The sequence below is a fragment of the Magnolia sinica genome, chromosome 5 (assembly GCF_029962835.1).
Source record: "Magnolia sinica isolate HGM2019 chromosome 5, MsV1, whole genome shotgun sequence".
Taxonomy (NCBI): Eukaryota; Viridiplantae; Streptophyta; class Magnoliopsida; order Magnoliales; family Magnoliaceae; genus Magnolia; species Magnolia sinica.
The window spans coordinates 15,936,941-15,953,376 of NC_080577.1; the positions used below are offsets into that span (position 1 = coordinate 15,936,941).

At 40.4% G+C, this 16,436-nt stretch overlaps 1 protein-coding gene across 1 annotated transcript; it reads left to right on the forward strand.

Moving 5' to 3' along the window:
• The first annotated feature begins 1,012 nt into the window (after window positions 1–1,012).
• LOC131245555 (E3 ubiquitin-protein ligase DA2L-like) lies at window positions 1,013–16,196 on the forward strand. Its single transcript, XM_058245093.1, has 9 exons — window positions 1,013–1,229; window positions 2,305–2,356; window positions 3,241–3,286; window positions 3,417–3,498; window positions 3,611–3,770; window positions 3,886–3,988; window positions 5,568–5,634; window positions 14,886–15,455; window positions 15,577–16,196. The coding sequence occupies exons 1-8, from the start codon at window positions 1,035–1,037 to the stop codon at window positions 15,438–15,440; spliced, it is 1,260 nt and encodes a 419-aa protein (XP_058101076.1). The 5' UTR covers window positions 1,013–1,034; the 3' UTR covers window positions 15,441–15,455; window positions 15,577–16,196.
• The last annotated feature ends 240 nt before the right edge of the window (window positions 16,197–16,436 follow it).

Sequence of the window (16,436 nt, forward strand, 5' to 3'; positions counted from 1 at the left end):
GACATAGAGTCCGAGTCTCCGAATTCCGTATCTTTTGTCCTCAACAAGCTTAATTTTGGACTCCTTTCCTACTGGTAGCTCGAGAAACTCATGGACGGAGTAGATTTCTCACGGACATATATGCGGGCCCCACGTAACTTACGACCACAACTACTTCCCGTGGGCGGGCGTCACAGGCAATACGCGTCGTGAAAGGACGGTAGGGTACGACACCCCGACAGTCCGTGATGGCATTTCCGTAATTCAATCTCATTTTAGCCCCACTTACCTCAGCACGCCACCACCCAGCAGCTAATCCAGTTCTTGCCGGGTGTACTCCCACCACTGTAATCCTCTTCCTGTCCCTCCTTTCTTTTCCTCTCTGACTCTCTCTCTCAAGAGAGTAAAGAAAAAAGAGAAGGAAAAAGAAAAAGAAAAAGAAAAAAACCCTAGAAATCGGTTCCGCCTTCAGAAAGTTCTGCTCTTCCTTCTGATACTTGTCGGCAAACCTCTCCATTTCCAATCATTCCTGATTTTCTCGTTTCGCCAACCGTACGGTCGCCATGGCTCTCTTTTTCTTCCCTCTCCCCTTATAAAAAGGCACTCCCTCTTCACACTCTCCCCCCCTCTCTCGATCTACGTCTAGAAGTTAGGGTTTTCCACCCTCGCATTTCCTGAATTCTCTTGCGAGATTTCAAGCTCAACGCGTTCTTGAATTTTGTTTTGGCAATTGGTAGAGCTCGATGATTCGCGGCGGTTTCCTTCATGTAAGTAAGAGGAGGTTTGGTTAGATACGCAAATTAGGTTTTCTTTTCTGGTAGATTTGAGTCAGAATGTTGTATACAGATTTGGTTTTCCTAGTCAGGCGGAGTTCGTGATTTTAGCCATTGAAGGTGCTGGTTCAATTCGGGAGCGGAATTAGCAGTCTCTCTCTCTGTTTTTGCTGGTGAGTTTTTGGTGAGAAAGATGGTGTTTTGCGGATTTTATATTGAATTTGGAGAATAAAAGAGAGAAAGAGTGAGTGAGAAGAAGTTAGAGGGAGAGGAGGGGATTTGATGGGGAATAAGCTAGGAAGGAGACGGCAGGTGGTTGATGAGAAATATACGAAGCCGCAGGGGCTGTATCAGCATAGGGATGTTGATCATAAGAAGCTGAGGAAGCTCATTCTTGACTCCAAACTGGCTCCTTGCTACCCTGGTGATGAAGAATGCTCTGCCTTCGATCTTGAGGAATGCCCTATTTGTTTTCTGGTCAGTAATTTGATTGTCCCATTCTTTTTCCTTGCTCGGTTGGTTCTGTTTCTATTATTCTGTGGTTGTGATGATTTTAGTTCTTCGGGATTGTTTTGGGTGCGTTTGGATGAACTATCAAATTGGATTGTAATTATTAATCTAATGAGGTGGTATTAACAAAGTTGGGCTTTCTTAATGTTCTTGTTGATGTTCTGGGCTTCAAATTACTTCACTTTCAAGCTGAAGCTTAGTAGCCTTTCACAGAGAGAGAGAGAGAGAGAGAGAGAGAGAGAGATGAAAAGAAAAGAAAAAAAAAGCTGAAGCTTAGTAAATGTGCTTGCAAGTTGAGGGCTACCTGTTGAAATATCGCGTGGTTGTGTCTTTTCCTCTTCATTAAAATGAAGGCTATCAAGTCTGCTTCTTGTACATTTGTATTTTTTTTTTATCTGAGATCAGATTTGATTGGTGTAGTATTTGGATCAGGGGATGTGTTGAAGTACAACAGTTTTAGAAAATCTCACCGTAACTTTTTGGTTCTCTTTAGTGTTCGAAATAGATGCTATAATGATGCACGCTGCACGCACCGTGCACATGGAAAATATTATGGTGACCTTGACCTTTGATCTGGTGGTGGACCACATGGATGGATCATGGATAGTTGCTCAAAATATTGCAGTTATTGGATGACCTTTACATGCCAGTCATGATGAATTTTGCCCATTGGATGTGAAACATTGCTCCAAGTTTTTCTCAACTTTGTGTTAACTGCCTGTGCTCAACCCGCTGATCAGACAAGTGCTGTGGTTCCATCACCTTATGTATTGGCTATTGCCCATCCACAAGATGGCCCACCAAATCAACTGTCTGGTCATTTTAAAGATGTTCCACTTGTATATGGAAATGTTTTAGTCAATGCTTCAGGCAACTCCTTGAGGTGCACCTAGTAGCACTCCTTTAATTGAACTGATGAAAATATCATGATTAATTTGAGTTTGGGAAGTTTTGTTTTTCTCTGAGCTATTCAATTGTAGGATAGCTCGACTGAAATATGAAATGACTCTGATATGCCTTTGATTATGTTTTCTTCTTTTAGTATTATCCAAGCCTCAACCGCTCACGCTGTTGCATGAAAGGCATATGTACAGGTCTCTCTCTCTCTCTCTCTCTCTCTCTCTCTCTCTTTCCCTCTCACCTCCCACCTCTCTGTTCTCTTTCTTAATGGCATTGATATTGTTGTTAGGAAGTAGGAACCAAAGAAAAGAGAGCTATTTGCCCAAGGCAGTACAAAGAAAGGATGACGAGAAATCATCGTTACCCTACGAGACTAGAGTCCACCAATGGGACCAAGAACTAGTTTCTTCCTTTTCCCACAAAAGCCCAATTCCTAGTCTATGACCCCTGCCCTTGATCTTTGGAACTGCTTTTGACAATTACAGTCCATTGTTAAAACTTTTACGGTTTTATTCTTTCCCAATTGATCAAAGCCCTGCTAACACAGGCGGCCTCCATAATATCTGACTTCTTTTCCCATGGATACCCCAGTTCCAAGCATCGAAAAGATCGGCAATTGACCCTGGCATGACCTGGGCCATTTTGAATAATGCAAAAAACATCCTCAGTACTCGCATTGGAAAGGAATAAGGAATAAAGAGGTGTTCCACCAATTCTGCATATCTCAAACACATGATATAATCATTCATGATTATCATGTTCATGCTTCTTAGATGATTTATAGTAAAAACCTTGCCTTTATGACCAACCAAGTAACGTCGTGATTCCTGGCAGCCCTTCTAAGACCAAATTCTTGTCACAGGGAACTTCCTCCTTTCCCCTTCCCTGCTGCTTTTGATATACTCATAGAAAGATTTCATCCTGAAACCCCCTACATACGATCTGATCTCTCTCTCTCTCTCTCTCTCTCTCTCTCTCTCTCTCTCTCTCTCTCGCCCCAACTCCCCCCGCCCCCCCCTTCTCTGGATTAGGAAACTTCTTTTTATGTGAATGTGTTTTAATGCTGTGCTTCTTGCAGAGTGTTTTTTGCAGATGAAGCCCCCTCACTCTACTCGCCCTACCCAGTATCCTTTCTCCTTTAAAATGTTCTGTCTAATAAATAATCATGCTTTGATGATTATATTCTACGTTGCTGTTGTAGCTTGTGATTATTTGTTTTTCATATTCTATCATTGGTATACTTAACCTTCTAAGGTGCCCCTTCTGCAAAACCTCGAATTATGCTGTGGAATATCGTGGTGTGAGAACAAAAGAAGAAAAGGGCATGGAACAAGTTGTACGATTTGCTATACCACGGCTCATTTCCATTCTTGGGATACAGGAATATTATGTTCTTGCAAAAAAATAAAATAAAAATTCTTGCGTTTACCTGTCTCCACTGTGTGCAGGAAGAACAAAAGGTTATAGAAGCAAAAATAAGGATGCGGCAGCAGGAGCTTCAGGATGATGAAGAAAGAATGCTGAGAAGGCAGGACATAAGTTCTTCGAGCAGAATAATGACTCCTGGAGAAGTTGAGTATCGGGATATATCAAGTGGTTCGTTTGCAGGTTCGCCCACCATTATTTTCTGTTTTGAAATGGTATATTTGATGTACTTATTGTTTATTTTAATTTTACTGTTGGCATGGTGTGAATTTTTTATTTTTATTTTTATACTTTACAGTGCCATCTTTTAGCTTTCCTGCACAAGGTGATGAGATCGTTCCTTCTGAAGACCTGTTTGCTACCCCTCCAATTAGACATCCTTCACACTCAAGGCAGAACAGGTTTGTAATGACTCAGTTGTGTTGCTCTTTATTTTTATCGCCGTTATACATACATGTGCATGTGCACGCGTACACACATGTTCACTAAATTGGGAAAGTGATATCCTGTTGTTTCAAACGTATCTAAACTTGGGAAAGCTCATCATGTGCTTCTGAAGTTTCACTTCTCTATCGGGGTTTTGGGTGCTGTCATCTTAGCTAATGCTGGGGTGTCCTTTAGTGCCTGTATTGTTGTAGCATTGGAGTAATAGGTGTTGCATTGATCTCTACGTAGGAGTAGAATGGGCGGGCCTGGGTTTGATTTGGGCCTGAATTTTATCTGCTCAGGCCAAGCCCGTCAGGACTTGCCTATTAAATTTTTTAATTTTGCTCAGCCCGGACCTATTGGAAGTCTATATCGACATGCTATCACTTTTCCATTCTAATGCAACTGGCCTGAGCAAAACACATGCACCAGTGATGAATGATATCCTTAGTGATGGATGTGATTGGCCTGTCTGTTGGGAGATTGGTGAGTGGCGCTATCACTGTTGTTTTAGGGTGTCCATTGGGCATCTATAGGTGTTACACACTGCCCTCTGAACCTTCATTTTTTGGACCTTCTCTAAGAGGACATCATCAAATTGAAGTTTTTGACAGTGTTGGAATGACTCTAACCCAACAGTTTTGGTGGAGCATTTTCAACTTGAAGGAGACTGATTTATGATCATATGCATTGGAGATGGTGTCAATTTGTGGCTATTTTTAGATCATGTATTTATTAAGGAATTTTTAAGGTGTTACAATTTGTTCGTGCTTATCGGGAGGCTAGTGCTTTGGTTGAAAACTTGGGTGATAGGGTGTTGGTCAGCCCAACTTTTGCATTTAGAAGCGTTTATTATGGGTTAGATTGCAACTATATTCTCCTTTTCTTAATAGAGTTTGATTTATTAAAAAAATCTTTTCACTGAACCATTTTGGTATGGGAGTTTTGGGTCTTGGCAAATTGTTCCCATAATTCACTTAAGTTTCTTTTAATCCCATCCTATTAAGTACATCATCATCACACTAAAGAGTTTAACATCTCTGAAATGAAAATAAAGGCTTGGCGGGTAGAAGATTTGGTCTTCGGTCTTGCATTATATACTCTTTTTGTATGCCATAGTCCCTTTGCCTTTCATTCATTCAAAAAGTAAAAATAAATAAATAAATAAATTTATGAGTCCCCTTGCTTTTGCTGTCCTTTTGGCAGTTGCAATTTGTAACAAGCTCCGAGTTAATCACTATCAGCAACTTACACATGCTTTCCTTTCGTTCCATTATCTTACATTCTTGTTCACAACTCTCTCATGGTGTGGTAATAACTGTAATATAATTTTTTATTATACATAGCTATGAAGTTTAGCTTTTGTTCCATTATCCTACATTCTTGTTCACAACACTCATGGTGTGGTAACAACCATATGTATTCATTATATATTGCTACGTAGTTTAACTTTTTATCTGCATTAGTATTCTTTTAAAGATTGTAAATGCGTCAGATATTGTTGATATGCTCACAGTTGATTACAATCTCATGGGCTGTCTCAACTATGGCCAGGGAAAATGAATTCGACCTGGAACTTGAAAATATAATGGTCATTGAAGCAATCTGGCTTTCCATTCAGGTATGTTCTCAGCAGCTTAGTTCATCATTCTGTTTTTATTATTTTGGGGAGGTAATTTCCTGCACTGCAGTGTTAGACTACAAAATCCATGAATTAAAAAAATAAAAAATCCTTGAATCATGGCTAAGTCACAAAAAGGCTTTCAAGAGATGGGAGGCTCTAGATTCTTATGACAGACAAAAGATATTAGATAATCTGGAAATGGAGAACTTTTATCCTTCTTTCTTTTTGTATTTTTGTTGAAGTGCTTCATTGAGTGAGACAGAAGTTGGATTGCAACGCCCTAGTAGTATAGAACCTTCCTAGTAGCAATTTGACCATCAGATATAAGAAGGTTACGGATCTGTGTGTAAGTGGGGCATAATATAATGTGGTAGGAACATTCACTGCAATGGTGTATCATCATCTTTTCCTTGTTTGCTTGAAGGTAAAGTGCTTTCCCCTCAATTTATTGGTTGTTAAGCACTGAAGAGGATGAAATCATCAATGAGAAAAATTCCATAAGTTCTTTACATTTTTTATTTATTTTAAAATTATATATTTTAAATTTTAAAATTTAAATTTAAATCCTTTTATTTTTATATATTATGCCTTGATTGCTAAATGATGAGAAATAAACGAAAAAGTGTAATGATTACGCATCAGCAGCAAATGTTCCATGTTCTACGATATGACCAAACTGAGCATTAAATGGTAACGTCTGTTTGAAAACTCGAGAAAACTCAAGGCTACTTGGCTGGCTTATCTTGATCAGATTTTATCAAATGTAGAAAAAGCTTGATTTGGTCAAGACCCGGCTGACTTGGTCAACTCGACTCAACAAATCTCGAAAAAACTTGTCAAAATTGGACTCGATGTGCCAAGATATACAATATCTATTTTTAATTTAAATATTTCTGAGTTTTGGTATTCGAAGCTCGAAAAGCTTCAAATGTCACTCGACTGTATAGACTTTTGAGTTGAGTTTTCGAGTTTTAAATGTTCGAGGGAGATCAATAGGCCAGCAAATATTCCTTGCTTGGAAGTGAGGGGCTGTTGAGAAGAGGAAGAAAGTGCTTGTGGAGGCTTTCTTTGCTAGCAGTGGTTTGGTCAAAATAGGAGTGAATAGCCGCACATTCTTTAATAGGTTGGCCACATGTGTGCATGTGTGCAGGTGTGTGTGTGCATGCTAAGAACAGGGTCGTTTCTTGGGCTATGAGTCACAGATTATTTGCAAATTGCAAGAGGGAATATCTTATGGGTGTTTGGGACAAAGTATTTTAACGCGGTGGAATGGGGGAGCTGTGGGATGGCCCCTCATCATCCCTCTCCCTTGTCTCTCCTTTTGTATTTTGTTCTTAATAAAGTTCTGTTACTGTTCAAAACAAAAGAAGCAAATGCAAAACATTCTTTTTATTTTTATCTGTTGTAAAGCTTGAAACCCAAAGTTTGCTTCCATAATTGGTCAATTAACTTTCAGTTTTTCTATCCGAGAGAAAGAAACTTGCTAGACTGTAAAAGAGTATAGGGCAGTTATGTTGGCCATCAGCTCAATGTCTGAATTCTGGTTATAGAAGTTCTTTTGGACATGTGATGTGAACTTCTTAACAAAATATTAAAGTTTCTATTCCTAAGATATTCTTAGAACCATGGTTTTAAATTATGAAATCTAAGATTAGTTTTAGAGAAGCTTTACCATTCTAATTTTGGGATGTTGGCTTCTACTGGTTGGAAGCCTTTTTGCTTCTGGGAGAAAGGTTTCATTTTTTCTTTGTGCTGGGGCAAGTGACATGAGATGTGACATTCTAGACTCTAAATGTGAGAACCTACTGGTAATTTGCTATGTGTTCTTTCCTGCAAGTATTCATCAATGATAGGGATCCTTCACGACTGAGTTTGATAGAGAGTGAGAAACCGCCTTAATTTCAACATTTGTTCTCGCTTGGGCAGACAGATTCCTCCAAGGTTTAATGCAGTGAGGTTTTACTTTGTTCTCACTTTTAGATACTGTTGTATATGATATATTCTCAGCCTCGCTTTCATGCACTAATGACTTAATTATGAGGGAGGTTGATGCCACCACTACAATATTGAGGGATTCACACCAATTGCCCACCTTGCTGATTTATTGGACTGCTTGCATCAACACTTCAGTCTTACCTAGTTGTAGGACAAATATTCATGGCACGCCTTTTCTTTATCAACTAGCAAAAACTTTATAAACAAGAGAAATGAATCTACAGAATTATTTAATGGACTTTGTGATCTCAAGGCATTGTGTTGCCTGCAAATTTGCAAGCTTGCCGTCTTTTCATTAGTTCTGCGATGGATATGAGTCAAAGCCGATCTGTAGTATTGGAACTATTTGGTACATTATAGGGAGTTCTCTGCACAATCTCAAGGGGTGACATGCTTTCTTTTGTGCATTTAACAATGTTGAAGGTGTTGCCATGGGTAAAAAATAATTGACTGTTGTAAGTTGTATGAGCTTGGCTCTGGATAAAGAATTTTGGGTTCAGTTATGATGAGGACATCTCGCGCACATGCACCCCCCCCCCCCCCCCCCAACACGCACGTACGCAAGGAAGAGGAGGGCCTCACCATCGATCTGGATTGATGACGACGTCCAGGGAGGACCCCTTAGTTAGAGGACTGTGTTTTAGTTCCTTGGAGTGAACCCGATCGTCATGTGAATCCCACCTTGGGTTCTCATGATCGTGGCCCACTATTCCAAACGATCTAATACTTTGAGTTTTGGTTATTATTGTTATTAAGAACATCATGGACAGTTTACATTATTTTCATTAGTTGTTAATTGTGGTTACTTCATCTTTAAGTAATAGGTTACGCACATGACGCGAGTTCTGGGGTATAGGATTTTATTATAAATAGGCACCCCTTGTAGTCTTTTTTTTAACTTAAGATGATTAATAAAATTCTGCGTTTTCCTGCTTCTCTAATTCTTTGGGTTGTGGAAACCTAATTGGGTGCGAAACCCTCCATTCTTCGAAGGGCTAAGTACCGTGGTGCGAAGCCACACCCATCCCAAATCGCCCATCTCCTACTCTTCATATTCCTCATCTCCTACAACCATCCCCTCATCAAATCTATCCACGTTTGCAGCTAATCTTTCCCTTACAACAGATTTTTAGAATTTGGCCCTGCAGGAGGGCTGAAACTTCGGCGGAGCACCATGTTCAAACTGATTATCTGTTTGGCCTGGAATTTGGAGGGAAAGTGGCCCATCCTTGGCCGACCAGGCCCTAGCTGGCCGATTTTAGATTCGTAGGCCCTAAACACATGTGGGTCACCGTCCACGCACGTGCGTCAGGCCGATTTGCTATCCACACCTGCGAGTTGATCACAGGTTCCCTCTCGTCTCTATTTCACTACTCTTTCGCCTTGTTTCCATAACCCTAACCTTAGATCATCTCAAATCTCCAAGTTCTATTCCACTTTTGAAACCTCAGGTTTTTCCGAATTGAAATGTGAGAATCCCTTGGATTGAGAAATAATCATTTGCATGCGTGGATGAATCTACTATCCTTTGAACATTATTTGATCTATAATTTTTAATTGATTCAGCCCTAACATGTGTAGGCTTGGACCCTCATAGATTCCTCTTGTTGAATGCTTGACTTTATGTGGGATGTGGAATTATTGTGATTGTTTTCTAAATTATTATGATCTAAAGCCTGAAATCTTGCACATCGTATCTAATTTTCATGTCCTACATCAAATTTGGTATCAGAGCACAAGGTTTTTTTTTTTTTTTTTTTTTTTTTTTTTTTTTTTTTTTTTTAATATTTATAGGGGAATGCATTGCATGTTTAGGGTTTGGTTTATTTTGTCCATGATGCATCAAGTCTCATCATATAGAGCTATTTAGAGGTCCATAATTCCTGATATAAGCTGTTGAAATTTCTGTTATCAGAAAGTTAGCAATTCATATTGCTGAAATTTTTAGTTATCCCTTTATTTTGACAGCTATATTACTGAATTTTGGTAGCGTTGTATAGTTTCCCTCATATAGAGTTTCATAGGATCATTTAGTCCCATTTAGACACATATAGTCTTATTAGAAGGTCTTTTAGTTGAGTTAGTGGTTGTATGCCAACACGTACGGGTCGTGGCTTTGGCTTACACCCTATACTAAATATGAAGCAATTGGAAGAATCAATGAACAAAATGACTCAGCAGTTTGAGTCTTTGGCTAAGCGCTTGGAACAACGTATTGACCAATGCTTGGATCAGCTTACCGTGCATGTTACCCAACTAGAGCCCTCCGCCCGGGCAAACCTTACCATTGGGGAAGATGCCCAATCTCAGGTAGGTGATCAGGAGGATAGACCAAAGAATAGAGGTGGCCAAGGAATCGGTTATGGGCGCGCACCCGTGCACCCACCCTGTGAGGGACATTAAGACCACTATGACCCCGATGCGCAACTTCTCAAAGGAGTTAGAGTAGATGTCTCCACGTTTGATGGCTACTTAAGACTCTAAAACTTTTCTAGATTGGTTGGCAGGCATGGACCACTATTTTAAGCGGTATGACATGTACGACCTTGTGGCTAGAGAGAGTGCACCAGAGGATAGTGTAGAGTTACCTACTGAGGCCATTCCGGTAGTGGATGAGTTTCGTGATGTCTTTCCTGATGATCTACGGGATGAGTTTCCCCCTATGAGGGATATACGACAAATTAGGACGTGGGACACTATACTACCTATAGCCAAGTTTGCGTTTAATAGTTCTGTTGATAGGTCCACAGATGCAAGTTCTTTTGAAGTCGTTACTAGTTATAAACCTAGGAACCCTATTGATCTTATTCCTATGTCATTGTCCCATAGGCCATCAGAGTCTGCAGAGTCTTTTGCGCATCACATTCACTCATTGCATCAAGAAATCAGGTGAAAGATTACTGCTAGTGATGAACATTACAAAATTTCTGTAGACCAACATAAACGATTCAAGGAATTCAATGTAGGGGACTTTGTGGTGGTCCGCATTAGGCTAGAGCGGTACCCTCAGGGAGTCATTCATAAATTACACGCGCGTAGCGTTGGACCATTCAAAATTGTAAAACGAAACGGTCTCAATGCGTATGTGGTAGATCTTCCACATTCCATAGGAATTAGTTCCACATTCAATGTGGAGAATCTAGTTGCATTTTAGGGGACCACTGATACATTGTCTGGCCTTTCACCTAATCATCCTGATTCCTCAGACCTTTCCCTTGATCCATGGCCCCTTTCCGACCCATCTTCCTAGCCTCTATCTCCCATACCTACCCTTCCCACGCCCAGAGAAGAGATAGACGATATTCTGGACCATCAGATAGTATTGACGTCGGACGGCGGATTTCAAAAGTTCTTGGTCAAGTGGAAGTCATGCCCAGCTTCAGACAGTATGTGGCTTGCTGAGGAGGAGCTTCACAGACTTGATCCCAGCATTTTGGAGCGGTTTAGGAGTTTTGTTTCCCGCACAGCCGGGGAGAATTGATGGAGACATCTCGCGCACATGCACGCCCCAATGTATGCAAGAAAGAGGAAGGCCTTACCATCGATGTGGATCGATGACGTCGTTTAGGGAGGACCTCTTAGTTAGAGGACTGCGTTTTGGTTCCTTGGAGTGGACCTGATCGTCATGTGAATCCCACCATGGGTTCTCATGATCGTGACCCACTATTCCAAACGATCTAGTACTTTGAGTTTGGGTTATTATTGTTATTAGGAATATCATGGATGGTTTACATTATTTTGATTAGTTGTTAATTGTGGTTACTTCGTTTCTAAGTAATGGGTTGCGCACATGGCTCGAGTTTTGGGGTATAAGATTTTATTATAAATAAACATCAATTTTAGTCTTTTTTCTCATTGAAAATGATTAATAAAATTTTGTGTTTTCCTGCTTCTCTAATTCTCCTGGTTGTGGAAACCTAATTGGGTGCGAAACCCTCCATTCTTTGAATGGCTAAGTACCGTGGTGCGAAGCCACACCCATTCCAAATCGCCCCCATCTCCTACCCTCCATATTCCTCATCTCGTGTAGCCATCCCCTCATTAAATCCACCCACGTTTGCAGCTAATCTTTCCCCTACAACAGATTTCCAGAATCTGGCCTTGCAGGAGGGCTGAAACTTTGGCAGAACACCGTGTTCAAACCGATTATCCGTTTGGCCTGAAATTTGGAGGGAAGGTGACCCATCCCTAGACGATTCCAAATTCGTGGGCCCCCACACACGTGCGGGCCGCCATCCACGCACGTGCGTCAAGCCGATTTGCTGTCAACACGTGCAGACTGATCACAGGTTCCCTCTCGTCTCTATTTCACTCCTCTTTCGCCTTGTTTCCATAACCCTAACCCTAAATTATCTCAAATCCCTAAGTTCTATTCCACTTTTGAAACCCTAGGTTTTCCCGAATTGAAACGTGAGAATCCTTTGGATTAGGAAATAATCATTTGCATGTGTGGATGAATCTACTATCCTTTGAGCATTGTTTGGTCTATAATTTTTAATTGATTCAGCCCTAACATGTGTAGGCTTGGACCCTCGTAGATTCCTCTTGTTGAATGCTTGGCTTTATGTGGGATGTGGAATTATTGTGATTGTTTCTAAATTATTATGATCTAAAGCCTGAAATCTTGATTTTCATCTCTTGCATCAAGTTATCATAGTTATTGCTATCAAGCCTGTCCATGCGAGTATGGTTTGACCCTCTTGATGGTAAACCATCCACAGATTTAGTTGGGCCTTGATGTGTTCTTGTGGTGGTGGTGGATGGATCAGACCATTGAAATTGGATTTCTGCCATTTGTTGGAGAGGAGGTTCCCTTGCACTAGGAGGCTGGATTTGAAAGTATAGACTTTTGTAGCAGTCATCCAGTCTTTGCTGAGATGAGTTGAAGAGATGCTTCCAAAGTAAGGCTGAAGAGTTGCATGTTTCTAGGCCTCCACAATGATTTCCCCTATCACTTTGGCAATGGCTTTCCTGTGCAAGTCTTTCATTTCATTACTTACAAAGGTTCCAAATTTGCTGAGAAGAACAAGAGGTGTGAATGGTCCAGAAAGGCACCTATATGATCTAGAGAGAAAAAGTGGCATTGACTACATTTGAATTGATATATGCTCTATATATTAACTGTTGCAATTTATGTATAAAAAAAATCCTTTTTTAAATTGGTGAAACAGGATTGTAAAAAGATAGGAAAACACGATGATGATGATGATGATGATGATGATGGTGATGATGATATGCATTAGAATTCCAGATAAGAGCAATACAAGCATAGGTCATTTGATGGATAGGCAATGGCAGCCTCCTCCTGCTTCTCTTTGAAAGTGGTAAAAGGGCAATCTGGTACGGCCAAGTCCAATATAAAGGATTCACCTGTCCGTCATGTTCTGATCACTTGGCCCTGATTAATTAACCAGACTCTGGGGCCTATCTCCTTAGAATTCAAGGTTAGAAATATGAGTTTATTTACTTGTTTAATTGAAGATGTGAATCATTGTGAACTTCTAGTTGTCAATGTTAATTTGAAGGGCTACAGGGGGTTCTGAACTCTTCACCTGGATTGTCGCATTTATGTTTCATAGAATATTGCGACTAATATATAGAAGCTGAATATGCCATCTATTTGTGGGTGTACTTCCGTTTATAGTTGCTAATGGCAATCTTTGGAGCATACTGATCTCAGGCTTCTGCTTAGACACCAAGTGGCATGAGCAACTAGGGACCCCATTTTTAAGCAAAAGATACTGATTTTGGATTCTAGGGAAAAGTTACTTGGACATGCAAATCTTGAATAGTAATGACATCTAACTAGTTGGTCATTTATCACCATTTTGTTTGGAATGTGTATGTACATGCGCTTGTGCATATAAAAGAATACATAGTGACTTAAGACTGACTTAAAGGTAAACATCACCATGCCCATACTACTATCTTAAGAAATAAGACTGGCTAAAAAAGTAAAGATCCTGGTGATTTGGTTTAGCTAGGCTATGTCAGGGAATTGATTATCAATCTTTACGATTAATATCCAATATCTCCAGATATCATGTGTTTGTAATAAACTAAAATAAAAACATTTGTCATCAGCTGGTAAAACCAAAATAATGGGCTTGGTATTGGACGTTCGCGACTAGGGGGCGGGGGGAATTAAAGGTATATTCTTACCCATTGTTGAATCTGATCATTATTAGTCTAATGAAGTGAAAATAACCTGATTCTGATTTCTTAGCATTCAAGTCTAGCTGGTTACAAACGAACAGAGCCTCTAGAATGGAGTAGCTGCAATTAAACTGAATGTTTGCAATTTGTTCACTTATGCAAATGCAGCTATGTGTGGTTTGTAGAAGCTTTAACCATGGATGTCTGAACTTCAGTTAAGGATCAATCCCTTAGGTGGTTCAAACTAGGTTGGTTCGTGTCTATACAACTTTAGCCTAGAGTTTGCAGCAACAGTTACTGCACAGAAAATTTACCTGAGTGCCTGGTTCAAGTGTCCTGTTCATCCATTGTTTTAACTCTTAACTGGATTTTCAGCTCTTATCGATGAAGACAGTTAAATGTTGGAAACATTTCTCATCCTCTATAGCTCGCCCCAAGAAAAGGGCATGATTGTAATGGAACTTGCATACTATCACAAGAGACTTCCTATAGTTGCCTCTCTGTTTCGTAGGATGTTGTGAAGAAAGTTGTGAGTTGCACTCTGGTTGTCCGAGTTTGACAGATGTGCCACTCCAACAGTCTTGCCATTCCGGACACGTCATCTAACATCAGATTTGAGGCTATTGTTTGGTTTTGTGATCATTTTATCAAGTACTGGGAATCTTGAGTCTTAGTGGGATTTTTCTAGACACCTAACATCAGATTTGAGACTATTGTTTGGTTTTGTGATCATTTCAGTGCTGGGATTAGTTGAGTCTTAGCGGGATTTGAAGTATTATGGACTTTATTATTTGTTCTTGCTCTTTAGCAATATTACAGTGATATGCCGATACCTTAATGACCACTATGACAATGTACCTCAGCACACACCCATGTGAAACCAAAACTGCTGATGTCATGCCTGCAAGACTGCTGGAATATTTGAACTCTTGGGAGTTGGCGCACTTATTTCTCCCATGAATTTGTTTTTTTGTTGTGTCATTACCCTTTAATATTATAACTGAATAAATCTGGCCATTATCCCTTCTCTCCTCCTTTCAAGAGCATATAATGACATATAATGACTTTGCAAATGATCCAACTTGCTGTTGGAACAGGAGAATGGCGCTCCCAGAAACCCAGCTTCTGGTGACACATCTCCAGCTGAACCAGTGTCTGAGGTGACAACCCCAGCAGAATCATCCCCTTCTGGTGGGCTCGCATGTGCAATTGCTGCCCTAGCTGAGCGTCAGCACATGGATGGTGGGGATTCTTCTACTAGTGCCACTGGGAATGAGACGGTCTATGACATGTTGCCAAACTCAGGGGCTTTGCCTAACAGAGATGTGAGAGTTGCAGGGGATTATCCGCCCGAGAGCTGGATTGAGGTCTCACCAAACAGCGGAAGGGCAGTGCCAAGGGAAGAGGGCGACTGGACAATGGATCATGGATCCGAGGTGGCTGAGGCTGGGACCAGCTATGCCAGCTCGGATGCCACCATGGAGGCAGGGGCCACGTTAACGCTCAATGACGGTGTTGGGGACCATTTTCAGCCTGCCATGGCAGGGCCCATCACTCCCGAGAGCTTTGAGGAGCAGATGATGCTGGCCATGGCCGTTTCGCTAGCAGAGGCTCGAGGGCGGCCAAACGCACAGGGACTTGCCTGGCTTTAGCAAGAATTTAGAAAGGTAGCAGTAACCAAATTGCTTGTTGTCCTTCTCTCTTGCTATTGCTCCTATTGTTCTTTCCCTGTTTTTTTGTTGTTCTTATAGTATTGTTTTCCTTTACTTCTGTTTTCCGTATTTACAGATGTATAAAAAATGAGAAGAAGAAAACAGCGATGTTATAGTGGCTGGGGAGGGATAGAGAGCTTGACAGGTTTACAGGGGAATCTGCAACAGAGCTATTAGCCTCCTCATTAAGACTCTCGGTAAATGCACTGTTGTGGCAGCATTAGCGTTTCCATATGTCGGTTATCTTAATGGAACTAATCAGGTCACTTTCAAGCAGTACAGTATTGACGAGCTTGCCATACCTCAATATCGCCAGCATTTTTCAGAGTCAGCATGAGAGTGCACTCGTTGTTGCCACTATATAGACGGGGCGGTTGTTACAACCACAGGCACCTCATCTGTTGATAAAATTGTGGAGCTTCTATAAGCCAAGTTCTCGTTCTTGTTATTTACGAACTTCATATAATATTCTTTGGAAATTGGAACTACTTTATTTTAGGTTGTGAACTTAGGTTCTCTCTTTCTGAGTTTGAGTATTTTCTTTGGATTTATCCATTGTGAACTAAATTTCAACCCAAGGCATAGATAACAGAACCAAACCATATACTCAGACCCAAAAAGAGAGAATTGAAGTTGACATCCCTAAATGAAGTAGCTTCAATTTCTAACAAACCTTTGTATAAAGTTATTAAATAACAAGAACACGAACTTAGCTTAAAGATGTTCCACAATTTTATTTTTTTAAAACACGTTGACGATATTGAAGTAACAAGCACATGGCAATTATAATTGATACTAATGCTTACAAGTGACCCGTTCTGTTCCATAGGTTAGCCAAAAAAAAATATGGAAATGTTAATGCTACCATAATAATGTTTATTACCAAGGGTCCTAATGAGGAGACTAAGCTTTGTTGCATATATGGAACTGATTTTT